The sequence below is a fragment of the Dryobates pubescens genome, chromosome 4 (genome assembly GCF_014839835.1).
Source record: "Dryobates pubescens isolate bDryPub1 chromosome 4, bDryPub1.pri, whole genome shotgun sequence".
NCBI classification, from domain to species: domain Eukaryota; kingdom Metazoa; phylum Chordata; class Aves; order Piciformes; family Picidae; genus Dryobates; species Dryobates pubescens.
The window spans coordinates 38,459,515-38,475,704 of record NC_071615.1 but is presented as its reverse complement, the minus strand read 5'-3'; the positions used below and the strand labels follow the sequence as shown (position 1 = coordinate 38,475,704).

Here is a 16,190-nt window from a genome sequence, read left to right as displayed (position 1 = left end):
AATTGTCTGGCACCTTTCCTGTTAGACAGGACTACTGATAGATGATGGAGTGCAGCTTGGTAAGCTCCTCTGCCAACTCCTTCAGCACTCTTGGGTGAATCCTATCTGATCCCATAGACTTGTGAGCATGCAGGTAGCATAACAGGTCCTTAACTTCCTCTTAGATTATGTGGAGTTGATGCTACTCTGCATCCCTATCAGGAGGCTGAATACGCTAAGGATAATGGGTCTGACTGTTGAAGACTGACGTGAAGAAGGCATTAAATACGTCAGCCTTTTCCTTATCCTTTATAGCAATGTTCCCCACTGTGTCAAATACAGGGTGGACATTTTCTGTGCCTTTCTTTTTGTTGTTTATGTATTTGCAGTGGCCAGGTTGAGCTCTAGCTGGGCTTTTGCCTTTCTGATGTTGTCTCTGGATGACTTCACTAGATCTCTGTACTCTTCATGAGTTGGGTCAAACCCTCCTATTTTTCCTGAGCCTTTCCAAGAGCTCCCTGTTCAGCCTGGCTGGTCATCTTTCCTGACAGTTTATTTTATGACACACGGGGCAGCATGCCCCTGTGTCTCTAAGACATCCTTCTTGAAGAACATCCAGCTTTCCTGGACCCCTTTGCTCTTCAGGACAGTCTCCCAAGGGACACTCGTAACCAGTGTCCTGAACAGTTCAAAGTGTGCCCACCAGAAGTCCCTGATAGTGGTTTTACTGACCCCACTCCTTACTTCACCAAGAGTTGAGAATTCTGTCATTTCATGACCACTAAGCCCAAGATGGCCTCTGACCACCACATCACCCGCCAGTCCTGCCCTGTTTCTAAACAGTAGGTCTAGTGTGGCACCTCCCCTGGTAGGCTCATTTACCAGCTGTGTCCAGAAGTTCTCTTCTGCACACTCCAGGACCTTCTTAGATTTTCTTCTCTGCAGGCATCTGGTAAATTAAAGTCCCCCATGAGAACAAGGGATGGCGATTTGAAGACTTCTGCTAATCACCTGTAGAATGCCTCATCAGCCTTCTCATACTGGTGTCTCGGTCCAGAGAGGGAAAGAGAGAGACTCAGTTCTTTGGAATATTCCTGTGTTACAAAATTAGAGGGACAAACAAAGCCAAATTATCAACAGTGAGGCTATTTATTAACGGAATAAAGTGGATGGATCAGAAGAAGAGAAAGAAGAGGGAGAGCGAAGAGGAAGGGAATTATGTTACCACCCCCCCAGATGGTTTGGGTCTGTGGAGGAAGGTTGCTGCCTTGTTGGCTGTGCTGTCCTCCACCGCGGGAGGAGAGGGAGAGATCCCGAAGTCCAAGTTCTTCCCTGAGCAGCCTCTTCAGCTCCCTGAGTTGCAGCAGGCAGAACTTAGGGCACAAGAGAGAGGTTTCCTTCTGGTCTCCTTCTTCCAGACTACATGGTGATGTCTCTGTCCTTTTCTCTCCTGGTATTTTCTTCAGAGCGGCATTGCCCAGGTCTTTTCCTTTTTCTGAGCCAGTAGTTCCTCACTTTAGGCTAAATGCCTCCTGTTGCTGCCACACAAGATACACCTCTGGTGCCCCGAGTGTCCAGCCCAGTGGGTGGACACAGGAATTAGCTTATTTCATACCCATAATGTCCTGCTCCCTGTAAATCTATCAGCAGGGTCTCACACTTCTTCTTTCTTCCCTCGCTGCTCCCATAGGAGATGCTCCCTATCTGGTAATGGAAGGGGAGTTATCTCAAGGCCTCTTAGGCCTGGCTAGGTCTAATGTCAGGAAGAGAAGGGGAAAGGGCAATCTCAGATCTGGCCATCTGAGATTAGCCTGACAGTGGAGGGGTGGGGGGGGAGGAAGAGCCCTGGGAGTTTTGGGTATACCCTCAGGTAGAGAGAAGGGGAGTGCTGGGAGGCTTCTGGGTATGCTGTAAGGGACTCTGTATGCTTTGGGTTTCTTTTGTCACTGGGCTTGTAGCTCTCTGTAAAACACTTTACTGCTTTTCCATTTAAATTTTCCATCACTTCTGCAATCCATTTATGTGAGTCTCATTTTTCTGCCCTGGTGGGAGACAAGAGAGGATCTGCCTGGCCTCAACCATGGACAGTCTTTTATGCATTTTTTTTTTCAGGTGTGTGTCCAGGTGGTGGAAACATTGTCCTTTTCACCATCCTTCCTTTCCAGGGTAGCTGATGGGTAGAGATGATCTTGTCCATGCACATTCCAGAGAGTTGTTATCCAGTGGCTCTGCCCAATACACAACAGCTATTGTCTGGGCAAGGAGCAAAGGTGATTTTATCTTTGTTGATTCACATCAAGAGAGACAAGATTTAGTCTCTTACAACTGGTTGGGTGGTCTGTAACCAACTGCCAACAGGATATCTGCCTTGTTAGCCTTTCCCTTAACCCTTGCCCATAAGCACTCGACCTTACCATTACAGTTGTCAAGTTCTACACAATCAAAATACTCCCTAACACCTAGTGCCACTCTACCACCTCTCCTTCACTGTGTATCCATTCTGAAGAGCTTATAGCCATTCATTGCAGTACTCCACGCATGACAGTCATCCCACCATGTTTCTCTGATGGCAGCTATGGCATAGCTGTCCTGCTGCACAATGGCTTCTAGTTCCTCCTGTTTGTTGCCCATGCTGTGTGCATTGGTATAGATGTGCTACAGCCGGGCTATCGATTTCACCCCTGACATGGGCACTCCACCCCTAGGCTCATCTCTGGTGAGCTTGGTTTTATCCACTCTGGCCTTTGAACCTAGTTTAAAGCCCTGTCAATGAGCCTCACCAGCTCACGCACAAGAATCCTTCTTCCCTTTCAAGACAGCTGGACTCTGTCTGTCCCCAGCAGGCTGGGTGCCATATAAATGGTCTCATGATCAGAGAAACTGAAGTTCCTCTGGTGGCACCATACCCTGAGCCACATGGTTATCAGCTGTGTTTTCCTGTTCTGTTCAGTGCAGTTTTCCCTGACACTGAATGTATTGAAGAAAACACAACCTGTGCTCCTAATCCTTCAACCAATTGCCCCAGTGCCTTGAAGTACTTTTTAATTTATTTTCCACTGTACTCAACCTTATTGCTTCCAACCTGTATGACCAGTACTGGGTAATTATCAGAGGGCTGTGCCAGATTAGTAAGTTTCCTAGTAACATCTCTGACCTGGGCCCCGAGGAGGCAGCAGACTTCCTTGTGGGATGGATCTGGTTAGCATATGGGGCCCTCTGTTTCCCTCAGAAAGGAATCACCTACTCTTGTTTTTGTCTTAGCACAAGTAGTTCTAATGTGTGGGGCTGGCTGAGTCCAGAACAAGTAGCAGGCTCATGGGAAACAAACCCTTGTTTCTGATATATGAGGCTGAAGCCTTTTGAAACGCTAGGTTGAAGAATGCAAGCTCAGAATAATAGAACAGGCCTAAGGCCTGATTTGTAAAATGGCAACATAATTAATCGGTAACCTGAGACCTTAATGTTTTGAGTTGAGAGTATCTAACTGATCATGTGATAATCCTGTTCTTGTGCCCTCTTTGCTTCTCTCAGGTTTTGTTGAAGAAATAAATGTGCAGCCATCAACTTTACCCGTTTCCTTCTGTAATGCATCTCCTACTCACTACTAGATCATGTTGTGGCCATAAAGCACATTTGGCCATTAGGCACTCGACTACTGCATTTAAAAGAAAAAGCTGAGTTACAGTTATTTTTGTTGTATTGCTGAGATATTTAAGGTGTAAGAGGTGATTATGTGCTGACATATTCCAGGTGAATATAAAGGCATTATGTCATGTCTACTTGTTAAAATAACCATTTTGCTATTCTGCATTAGAAAAGAGAAACAAATTAGAAAGGTTAGACCTATGAACTGCAGGAATTTTGCACAATTCTGTTAGACAAAAGTTGTCTTAAATTTACTGTAGATGACTGTGGTTAGACGATCTTAGAGATCTGCAGAAATTGTGGTTTTGATAGTAACATTTGTTTTCTGTGACATGACCACAAAAAAGATTTATTACTTTTTTTTTGTTGTTTTTTTCTTCAAGTCTCCCCTTAATCTTTATTTTGTCTAGCTCCTCTGACAGTTTCTCTATTCAATGGCAGCTGTGCCAGAGTAGATTTAGTAGTGCTGTTGAGAATGACTGTGTTCTGTAGATGAGTCAGGTTTCAAGGGCAAGAAAAGTGACTTGAAATACTCCTTGCAAACAACTTCAGAAATATGCTACTTAACAATAGATGAGGGTGGGAAGAAAGAGTGTTTGTTACTTAGCATTTAGTATTTGTTTGTTGATTTTTAGAGTGTTTGGTGAGAGGGTTTAGTTTGTTCTCACTTTCTTTCTGCCCACAGCTCTCATGCAGCTAGAGGAAATTACTAATGTGCATTGGGAAAAGCTATTAGCAGTTTGATTGTTGTTTCTTTAATTACAGTTCATATTATTTAAATAATTTTTCTGTATTTTCATGTTCTCTTTCTTCTTTTTTCAGATTCTACCAAGAAAATTAAGGATGTCTTGGAAGAATTCCATGGCAGTGGTGTGTTAGCAAAATATAATCCTGAAGGGGTAATTCTTCTTATTTCTTCAGTGGTTTGGAGAAATATTTAGAAACACTGTAGCAAATCTGAGCATTTGAAATATATGATTATTTATAAATCAGCTGTTTGGGGTATTTGAAACTGTTTGGAAAAGAGAAGTATGACTGTTTTGAAGAACTTAAAGTTTTTAAAGATTACATTAGACAGACCTACTTACCAATTTACCTAAAACTACGTTTTCTTCTCTAGGGTTTAAACAAACAGGCAGACTCCCCCACACCTTCCCGTCCTATGTTAATGTGCTTCCCACTTCTTTTAAAATATTTGAAATATTAAACTTAATTTTAGGAGTTATAAAAATAAAATCTGTTCAGTTAGGATTTCTTTTAAAATTATTTGGTAGTGGGATCCCCATTATTAAAGGAGGTGTGTTTTTTCTGGTGAAACAAAGAATTCAGATAAGGGTTTTTTTAAGTGTGTGTGTGTACATTGTCATTACAGATTCACTAGTAGACAAAACAGTCTTGTTTGACAGAAAAAACAAGATTATTTTTTTTCTTTCATTACCTTCATTTGCAATTTGTATCAGATTAGTGCATCCTAATAGTGTAGTTCAAAATGTAGCTAAATGAAAACCTATTTCAGTGATGTTTCTAACTGTGCTTGCATTGTGTGGAATTTAGGATAGAAAAATGTGCTGACAATTATGAAAATTGCTTGATTTTACATTTCATGATGTAAAGCAAAGAATTATTGTCAAGTGAGGTGGTTATAACTCATTAAGTATCGAAAAACTATTTGGCACTTTGAACTTTGCAAAGTATAATGTTGGTCATTTTGGTGTCAGAGGAAAATACTCTATAGTTCAGTGACTAGTATAAATTGAACTTGTAAGCTGCAATCTTAAATCTCCGTTGTTTTAGTTAAATAGAATCATAAAAAGGATAGGGTTGCTGTGATCACAGGCTGAAGGACCTCTCTTAATTGATTTTTGCTAAAATGTAGACACATTTTTGTTTGATATTTGTTTGTTTTAGAAAAGTGTGAGCTGTTTTACAAACTCAATGCTTGCTCTTTTTTTGTTTGTTTTCTTTTTCTTTTGTTTTTAACTTCTGCTGTTTTTTTGGTACTCAGTGTGTGTGATAAAATAGTATTAATTTATTAATCATGTTTTTTCTTTGAATTCTTCACTCATTTTCAGTTGTCTTAGGACATTTTCAGTTTTGTGAGGTATAACCTTTTAACATACAAAATAATCATAGGCACTTGGGACAACTGCTCTGACAGCTCTGCCAGGTGAATTGGCAGAATTTGTTCAAAGCTGGAATTAATAGCACAGTTTATCCTGAACTGACTCTGTGACTGTCTGGCATTTCCCAGAGTTCCTCATTTCATAGTGATTTGTTTGCAGAAGCCTACCAGTGTACTGAAACATGCAGGGATTACAGAGCAGCAGAGCGTGCAAGCCAGTGAGCAAGATGTGCAGATGGAAGGGGAGAAAGGAATGTCAGATACCCTGTGGTGGCTTCAGTGTCTTCAGCAGGGATCAAGTTTTTCACTGCTGCAGGGTCAATATTGGACCCAGGCTAACCCTCAAATTTTTTTCTTTGCTGCTTAGTGCTTACACTTCAGTAAGCATGATTTAAGGAAAGTATAGCTAGCAGTGAAATGGATCTATTTATTAGCTAAAGTTTTGTGCCATAAGCTGCTAAACTTGAAGCAAAATGGCTGCAAAATTTCCTCTGCAGTTGAGTGAATATTCCAAGTCAAGACAAAGCTGCCTTTGTACAGGTTTATCTATGTTTTTGGCACTCGTTCAATCTGTTCTGTGAATAAACTCTTTACAGAATTATTTGCGAGTTGATTGTGTCTGGTTGAATGAGGACTACATGAGCTGGATGTACTATTGAAGTAATTAAGTATTTTCTATAAATGAGGTGACAAAAAGTGACTGATCCATATGAAATGAGTCATAATGCAGCTTTTTAATTCCACGTATTATAGACAGCATTTCCATTTTGAAGTTGTGTTTTACAGAGGAAGCATCATCTTTCCATTTTATTCTATGGATCATTATCTCCTAAGCACTTCATATTTTTCAAGTGTTGTCAATACTCTACAAAAGGTGGTGCAAGTATTTTTACCCAAAAATGTAGAGTATAGAACTATGACAGATTTAGCAGCGTGATATATTTATATACTTAAGAAAAAGCCTTAAGAACTGTTTTGAGTTTTCCTGTTAAGGAATTTATTCCACTCCATTGCTTCAATATTGCAGTTTTCTATCACAAGCTGATTTAATAGGACACGAGTAGTAAAATAAAGCCATTGGTATTCGAAGCTTGTTGCCTGAAGTCATCTCATTCTTTGTTCCCATTATCTTGGATCTTGTCGAGTGAATGATTTTTGGGCTTAGTAGAAATGATGTATCTTGATTATCAGAAGGGCATCCAGTATAGGGAGTTTATTTATGGAGCTTTTACTCTTTGCTTTCAATGTAAGGGAGGTGACTGAAAGTTCTACAAATGGTGCTGAACCTCTATCCTTCCACCCTCTTCTTTAAGTCAATGTCAAATATATAATGAAGATTAGATTTTATACCTGATGTAAGTAACACAGGTGAGTTCATATCATCCTCTTGGAAGGCTGAGCTTTATAAATATTCTTTCCATTGTTTGAGATTTAGTTGAGGGGAACACTGAATTTAGGAAAGCAGATGGAGCTAAAGACTGTATCGAAGTGAACAGTAACTGCACATCATTATGTGCTTGCAGTTCTTATGTCATCAACATTTTTGAGTGATCTGTTGGAGTGCAGCCTAATTTCTTGCTTACTGCTTGCCTATTTACTATATAGACCTCCTGAAGTTAATCACTTATTGAGGAGTGAGTGTGGAGGGTGCATGAAGGGGTCTCAGCCAGACAAGCAGCTTGGATCTGCACATGGAGCAGAGAAATGCTCTAAGAGTTCCACTGTTTGGATGTGGATAAAAAGAATAAATGTGCATATGTAGAAAGACCAGGAAAACAAATATTTCCAGGAAGTCTATGACAATGAGTGCGTAATACAAGGTACATTCCATGGTATGATCTGCACAGGTAGGTGGAGCCTGAAGTTCAGCAAAAAGGTTGCAGTTGGAGTTATAATCATCTACCTACTCCAAAAGATCTTTGCATTTTTGGAAGTCCTCCTGGTTTCCAGGGGTTTTAGGGTTTTCCTAATGTTGTGGACATATCAAATATATGTCTCTGGGATTTTTTGCTAAACTCTAGTTTACCAAAAATCTGGCACAATTGGTGTAATTCATCCAGAGAATACAACTGTATTTATCATTTTAAGATAGCACTTCCCCTAGGAATTAGTGATAGCAGTTCATGATTAAGGTAGAGAGCTAACATGGCACCTTTATTAAAAGGAGTGAAAATTACTAGCTCTAAAGCAGTGTATAATGATGACTTCTGCAGCAGTGTTTGCTAGTGTTTACAGAATCATAGAATCATTCAGGTTGGAAAGGACCTTTCAGGTAGTTGTAGAGTGCCATGATGTTTCTCCTCAGTCTCCTTTTCTGCAAGTTAAACAACCCCAGTTCCTTCAGTTGCTCCTTATAGATTTGTTCTCTAGACCTTTCACCAGCTTTGTTGCTCTTCTTTGGATCTACTCCAGCACCCAAATGTCTGTCTTTTAGTGAATGTGCCCAAAATGAATAGTGCAGCCTCATCAGTGCTGAGTACAGGGAGACTATCACTTCCCCAGCCCTGCTGGTGGCACTGTTTCTGATATAAAACAAGATACTGTTGGCCTCAGCCACCCCACCTGAGTGTGCTGTTGGCTCATATTCAGATGTCTATTGACCAATACCCGCTAAACCCTTTTCTGCCAAGCAGTTTTTTAGCCACTCTTCCCCAGGTCAGGAGTGTTGCATGGGGTTCTTCTCACCCATATGCAGGACCTGGCACTTGACCTTGTTTAATCTCATACAGTTGGCCTCAGGACACAGATCAAGTCTGTCTGCATCCCTCTGTAGAGCCTTCCTACCCTCCAGCAGATCAATGCTGCCACCCAACATGGTGTTGCCTGCAAACTTACTGAGAGTGCACTCAGTTCTCTCATCCAAATCACTGATAAAGATATTAAACAAGCTGACTCCAGTACTGTGCCCTGAGGAACATCACTTGTGACTGGCTGCCAACTAGGTTTGACTCCATTCACCACAACTCTTTGGGCCTGGCTGTCCAACCAGTTTTATAGCCGATGAAGAGTACACCCCTTCAAGCCAGATTCTCCAGGAGAATGATGTGGGAGACAGTGTTGGAGGCTTTACTAAACTCCAGGTAGACAACATTCACAGCCCTTCCCTCATTCACTAAGTGAGTCACCTTGTCATATAGGAGGAGATCATGTTAGGAAAGCAGCACTTGTCTTTCATAAACCCATGCTGACTTTGCCTTATCACCTGGTGTCCTGTATGTGTTGTGTGAAAACTCAAGATGATCTGCTCCATGACCTTCACTGCCACTGTGAAATCAGACTGACAGGCCTATAGGTCCCCAGATCCTCCTTCCAGCCTTTCCTGTAGATGGGCATCATAATTGCTAATCTCTGGTCAACTGGGACTTCCACTTAGCTGGGACTGGTGATAAATGATAAAAAGTGGCTTGGTGAACACTTCTCCCATCTTCCTGAGAGCCCTTGGGCAGATCCTCTTTGGCTTCATAGGCTTGTATGCATCTTAAAAGTGGTCTAGCAGGTCAGTAACTGTTTCTCCTTGAATTATGGAAACTTCATTCTGCTCTTCATCCCTGTCTTTCAGCCTAGCAGGTTGGCTACCCTCAGAACAGCTGGGTTGGTGTTAATGACTGAGGAAAACAAGGCACTGAATCCCCCAGACCTTTCCTCATCCTTCATTACTGTTTCTCCTAGCATCCATTAAAGGAGGGGGATTTTCCTCAGCCCTGCTTTTGTTGCTTCTGTATGAAGTTTATCATTATACTCACTTCTTACTCACTTCTCATTAAGTTGTTTTGTTATAACTATTCTTGGCAACAGGTATTTTTTTAGTTTTTTTTTTAAGTACATGGTGATGAAAGACTAACTTCTCTTTTTTTTTTTCCCTCCCCTTGGTTATCTATCTGTTATTGCAAGATTAAAAATAAATTGCTTGCACTCTCTAATCGTGACTAGAATGCTCACCTGGAACCATTTTTTTTGACGTATGTGCTAATGCAAGAATTCTAATTCTTATGCCTGAAAGCTGTTCATCTACATCACTGACCTTTAACAAAAATCCTTCTATTATAAAAACACAGCCTGAGTGTCGTGACATTGCACTAATGCATATGTGTTCTTTTCTTTCCTTGCATGCGTTACAGAAACAAGATATACTTAATCAAGTAAGTAATCTTAATTTGATTTTTTTTTTTTATCATTTTGTTATGCATAGGAGCAGCCTCTCTTATTTTGCAGGTTTCCATTTAAATGTCACTTACTAATAAATACTGCATGTGGCTATTCTGTCAGAAAATATGCAGATGTTTAACAGCTGAGAGCGAAGTGCACTCTCTGGTGTCAGTCTTCTTTGCTAGGTGAATTTCATTTTTGTCATTCACAATTTTATTAACATCAGTAGAGAGGAATGTGGAAAATAAGTTAAAACCAAATCACTAACTTGTTCCATACTTGTTTCATGCAATACTTTTCGTTTACTGTTGATATAATGGTTTGTATTATTCTGAAGTGGCAACGACAGGTCTCAGCAGATGTATTAAATAGTGTGTCTGTAACCATATAATGCCATTGATATGTATCAGGCTTAAAACTGCAGACTTTAAAATTTGAATAATTTTGAATATAGTGTGCTTTGAATATAGTGTGCTTTGAATATAGTGTGATTGTGACTTCAGAGCAATTGCAAGAGAAACGGCTGACGAGCGGATCATCAACCCAAGACTCTACTCTTGAGAGGCTCCAGTAACCTCAAACTGGTATAAAAATGCAATTAAAAAAAAAAAAAAAAAAGGAAATAAGACTAAGCAGCTGAACTAGGGTTTTTATTGACCTAGTTATTCTTCCTTTGTAACACAAAGGTGTTAAAAAGCCCCTGCTCTGTTCTTTCTGGGAAGAAGCAGCTGGAACATGAGAACAATGAAAACGTCAAGAGACCAGAAGGATTAGTTTTGTAGGAGCCCCTCATATTCTGCAGCCAAAGGCCAGTGGAGCTTTTGGAGGTGTGTTGCTGAGAGCAGTACTTCCTGTTCACCAAAGGGCTCTGTTATCTTCAGATGAGACCAGCATTACATTTTAAGTAAACTAACAGAGTGACTACGAAGGGTCCAGAAGGGGAAGGTGTTAGGTTAAAGCGGTATGCCTAGGACTGATCTTGAGACTAATCTATTCAGTATTTTTTGATGATAACCTTGTTGAAAGGAGTGGTGTCCTGGTTTGAACACTAACACAATCAACTCACTGTACCAAATGTGTGGGTTATGCTAAAGAGGAGACAAATCTGAATATTTTACTGGAAAAGCTTGCTGACACGATGGACTATAAGAGATGGAAATGGAATGAACCACACCTATGCAGAGTACATTGTGGTGTGTTCTGGGACTAGTGGTGATATTAGATAACTTGCTGTGTGTTTTAGTTGATCACAAGATGATCGCAAAGCATCACATTGATTTGGTCATTCAGACGAGGAATATGTTACTGGGACATTGTAATGGTATTCCTGTGGCCATGGTGAACCAGGAACTGGTTGTAAGAAAAGGCAGTGTCTGAGGCCCATTGATGTAAGTGTAAAATGAGTTAAAATTTCAGTCACACAGATATATGGATTGAAAGAACATTTTTTTCTGCTTGTTTCTCTCGGCTACATTCTTTGATCTGACAGATGATATTAATTTACTGTAAAGACCTTACCTTGTAATATATAAAGTATTTCTACTACAGATAGGAACATTTAATTTTCTATGAAAAGGTATAGCAGAAAACCACCTCCTGCTTTTGACTTGGAACTAATTTACAGAAGGGCTAGTAGGATATGGAGAATTACCTGCTATGTAGGAGAAGCCTATTCCTCACATGTAAGAAACTGAGGACTAAGAAAAGGTATTTTATCCTTCTAGCCACAAAAGAGAAAAATATAGCAACTTACAAGTAAGAGCAGCAGAAAACTCTTAACCTTTCAGTCTGTGCATTCAGTGCTTTCTGGCTCTCTGGGCAGAATTTCTAGGGAACAGCTTCCTGGATACCTGGACAGCTGGGAAGCCTGCCAGGCAGAGATGCTGGCAGTCTGGCTGTGATCCTGCTTTCAGTGGCAAGTAGTGAGGGCACCAAGGTGTAAAATTTTTCAGATAGTCAATTTCTGCTGAAAAAAAAAGTTCAGTTTTAAACATTACCTACCTTTCGTGGTCCCTCTGTCATGTTTTCCTCAGTCTGTGCTAATATCTCTCCCTCTTTGATGTCTTCCTTCTTTTTTGATGCTTCCCCTCTCTGCCCTAAGGACACATTTTTATCCTTTCTTTCTCTTGTTTTTTACATGCATGTAGAAATAAAGAGTTTTCCTAATTTTAGCCATATTTTGAAAATGTCAGTTCAGCCACATTTATTTCTTAGGTAGGTTTATGCACAGCCTTCACAAGCAGATAAATTATTTGATCCAACTAGAACTTTCTGTCATAACTGACCTTTTTTCAGGGATTCATGAATTATTTTTTTTTAAGTTTTGTTGTTTTTTGTTTTAGCCTGAATCATGCTACCTACTTATTTAGTAATAGATGTAAAATAGATCCTGGGTGGTATTCTGCTACAGGATCCTTCTAAATCTGTATGCCTCAGTACTCTTTTGTCTTTAAATAATCCCACTTCTGTATAGTAAACATGATGTTCAGTAAATGTATGTATTGAATGCATTTATGTGTGTGGTAGTTATGGATATAGAAACTTACACACATATATTCATGTACTAATGAAAACCTACTGGTAGTGAAGTTTTATGTTTTCATACCTGGATATAAAGCCTGGGATGAGACTGCAGCGGCTGGTGAATATGTTCTGTTCTTTTCTTTATGAGTTAACAACATTTTTAATTACATGGGAATATAATGCAAAGCTATTCTTAAAAATCCAGTTACTGCATAAAACTTGAGTCTTCCCATTTACATTTCAGCTAATCATGTAATTGTTACTAATTCACTAGCATTAGTGTGTGTGGTTGTTGTCATAGCTTTATGTGTGAATTAAGGCCCTGTAACAGCCACTCCTCCTTCAACAGCTCATTTTTCAGGTATGGGATCAATATAAATTGTTTAAAAAGAAAGAATCAATTAAGGGTACCTACCCACAAACAAAAATAATCCAGGGCTATTACTGCCAGTAGATTAAAGATGATTATGCACTACATTCTTGGCACCATTTGGAGATCAGACAACATAATTTAAGAAGTAATTAACTGAAAATTACATTTCAACATAATTCGTTTTCCATTACCTCTGATATATTCTCTTTAAGTGAAAAACATATTTCATGAAAGTCAGCTGGAATGAATGATTTCTCTTCCCCCCCCTTACATTCTCTTTTTCAGGATGACAAAACCAGTGGCTTATGTTGAAATATTTTGTACAACTTTAAAAGAAGAAAAAGACTAAAGAGAATGTGGTACTTTAAAAGAATTTATGGGTGGGGATTATTTCTAAACACTAGGTCATGTTTTGTTTCCACTTATGTGGCGACTGTGGTAGGGAGGAATAAAAGCAGTTATTCTACTCCTCCCTGCCCTATCCCATCCACAATGGCAACTCTTTTGTCAAGAGACTATTAAAAATTGCTTTTTGTATCTTGTGAGGAAAAAGAATGTGGAGTGATGCAGCTTCTCTTTCTTCCTTCTACTTGAAGAACTGGTACTTGTGTTTATACTAGCTACGAAAACACAGTTAAGCCTCTTCTGTGACAGGTTGGTGTTAATCACAAAATCGTAGAATGGTCAGGGTTGGATGGGATCTCCAAAGGTCATCTAGTCCAACCCCCCCTGCAGTAAGCAGGGGCATCCTCAACTACATCAAGCTGCCCAGAGCCCTGTCAAACCTCACTTTGAACCATCTCCCTGGGCAACCTGTTCCAGTGTTCCACAACCCTCATGGTATAGAAGCTGTTCCTAACATCCAGTCTAAATCTACTCTTCTCTAGTTTGAAGCCATTGCCCCTCGTGCTATCACTTACAGGCCTTTGTAAACAGTATCTCTTCATTCTACTTGTAGGCACCCTTCAGCTATTGGAAAGTTGCTATTAGGCCTCCCCAGAGCTTTCTCTTCTCCAGGCTGAGCAACCCCAGCTCCCTCAGGCTATTTTCCTAGCAGAGGTGCTCCAACCCACTGATTATTTTTGTGGCCCTCTTCTGGACCTGCTCTATCAGGTCCATGTCCTTCCTGTATTGAGTCAAAAGCTGTCAAATTTTTTCTGACTAAATTACTTATTCTGTTCAACTGTCTTAATATGGTAGGAGTTAAAGTATTACTTAGCATAATAAAAGCAGTTTTTTTCTTAGTGATACACTGCAGGATGCTAATTTTGCTGCACTTTAACAGATCCTATTTTTCACTGAGAAAACACAGTTTGTGTATTCTCAGTATCACGACATACTGAGTTACGATGTCTATATCCTGTAGACTTCTATGTATGTTGGCACAGAACATATGCATGAATGCATATATCTTCATAGCATTCATACATGGATCCTTCTTGATCTTACATTTATGTGTACCATCAGTAGAGGAGCAAACTGTAAAACTGCAGTAGGGGAAGGCAGTAAGTCAAATAGTGTAGTATTTCCTTTTTTCCTACTAGTTCCTCACTTCTCTGCCCCATGTGACAGTTCTGCTCTGTAAAATAGAGGAGCAAGGGGTGAGTTCCATGACTTAACCTATAATCACATTCATAGTTAGGGACACTGTGGCCTGAAGTGCATAATTAAGGAATATTAACTTTTGCTTACCACAGGGGGGTAAAAATGTTTAATTAGTGTGGGAGATCCAGTAGCTGTATTAATGCTTCATATCTTGTAAGAAGTAAGAGCCCAGTGAAATTTGCAGAAAGTCTGTCAAACTGTTGGCTTGTTGTTTCATTTGTATTCTTGTTTATGATTCTTTGGATCTCATGTGCATGATTCCTCAGCTCCCACCAATGCAGATTTTTGCTACAACACAGGTAAATTGTAGTAAATTTGTGGTGTCATCAGTTTTAAGAAAATAGAAAGCAACCTTCTTGTATACAACTTGAGATCAACCCTATTCAGTGTGTGGAAGATGAGCAGAGCGTAGCACGTTTACTGCGGTTTGAGGAAGGACAGGCTTCTGTTCTCTGCAAAGGCACTAGAATTCATAGAGGTGATCCTATGCCATTAGTTATCCATGATAGATCTCTTTTGGCAGACTTTACAACCTGCTAACCTGGTTATACAGATGGAGTTCAGCATCTTTATTTCTGACATACAAGGTGTTAGAAGCCATTCTGCTGTCTGGACAGGATCAGATACTTCAAGGAACCTCTGTAGCCATAATCATAGGATGATAGACCTCATCAGAACTTGTGTTTTCACTTGAGTATTGGTCTATATATGTGTGATACAAAAGTAGAAGACACCTGAAACTCTCTTGTTATTTTGCTAAGAATAGTCGTAGCTGCTATTCAGATGCCAGTCCTTCAGTTCCTGTTTTTCCTGAGGTTTAGAGACTCATCCTGTCTGAACTAGCACTGAATCAGTGTAATGTAGTTTCAGTGAGTGCCTGAGAAGAAACAGAACTCTTATAATAGTAATTAGAGATATTTTTAAAGCATATTAAGCATAGACTCACCTCTGTTTCTTTTTCCTTGGAGTCCCACTTATTCTGGGAATCTGGGATTCAATAGGTAGTGGAGCGGGAAGTAAGAGCTCTGGTCTATGCCATTAGTGTAAAGTGGAAGGAGAATTAAGACATATGCATTCTTTAGTGGTTGTAGTAAGGTAAAAAGCTTCTCAACATGTATCTATGAGTTACATGAGGTAACTGCAAAGAAATATGCATGTGGTCATGGTAGCACTGTGTAAAACAGTGATCAGTTTCATGTTAGTTTTGTAGTTTTCTGGGAAGTAACAGAAGAATAACCTAGATTAACTGTGAATCAAGTGAGGTTTTTCATACCTATAAAAAGTCTCAAAATAATTTTTAATGCTTTTGCTTTTTTCACAGTTGAGAATTCTTTGGTCAATGTGATCAGTGTCATCCTGGAAACTCTTTAAAAATTTATTTTATCCTGAAAACTGTCATTTTCTTGTCAGTTGCCAGGACTTGAATCTGTTGGCGATTTTCAACTCTCTGCAGTCAAGATTCCTCAATATTGTCTTTTTCTAGTTCAGTGACAATCATTTGTTTGTGTGGGTCTTTCTATGTGTGCTTACTGTTTCCTGTGCTGTGTTGAAAAACATACACTAGTGATCAGATTACTGAGGTGGAGGAGAATAAAAGCACAGGCTAAGATATTTGTTTTCAGAATTGGCTTTTAAAATGTATTATGTTAAAAGAAATAGAAAGGCATCTCAGAATACTTCGTCAAAGCCTTTAGGGAGTTTCTCAGGAGCTTTTACTCTCTGGAGAAGAGGGAAATATGTTCTATGGGGGACTTGCTCTCAGTTAATGCACTGAGAGCAGATTATTCCTTAGAACTC

At 39.7% G+C, this 16,190-nt stretch overlaps 1 protein-coding gene across 8 annotated transcripts in view; it reads left to right on the top strand.

The window, feature by feature from the left end:
• The window catches only part of DGKB (diacylglycerol kinase beta), a 350,303-nt gene that overhangs the window by 66,895 nt on the left and 267,218 nt on the right, over nucleotides 1-16,190 (top strand). For 6 of the 8 annotated variants that reach the window (XM_054161138.1, XM_054161140.1, XM_054161143.1 and 3 more), the window contains exons 3-4: nucleotides 4,447-4,523; nucleotides 9,865-9,885. In XM_054161138.1, coding sequence (XP_054017113.1) covers nucleotides 4,447-4,523; nucleotides 9,865-9,885 — 98 coding nt within the window. The remainder of the gene's footprint in view (nucleotides 1-4,446; nucleotides 4,524-9,864; nucleotides 9,886-16,190) is intronic. The other 2 variants (XM_054161144.1, XM_054161141.1) reach the window with 1 other exon arrangement.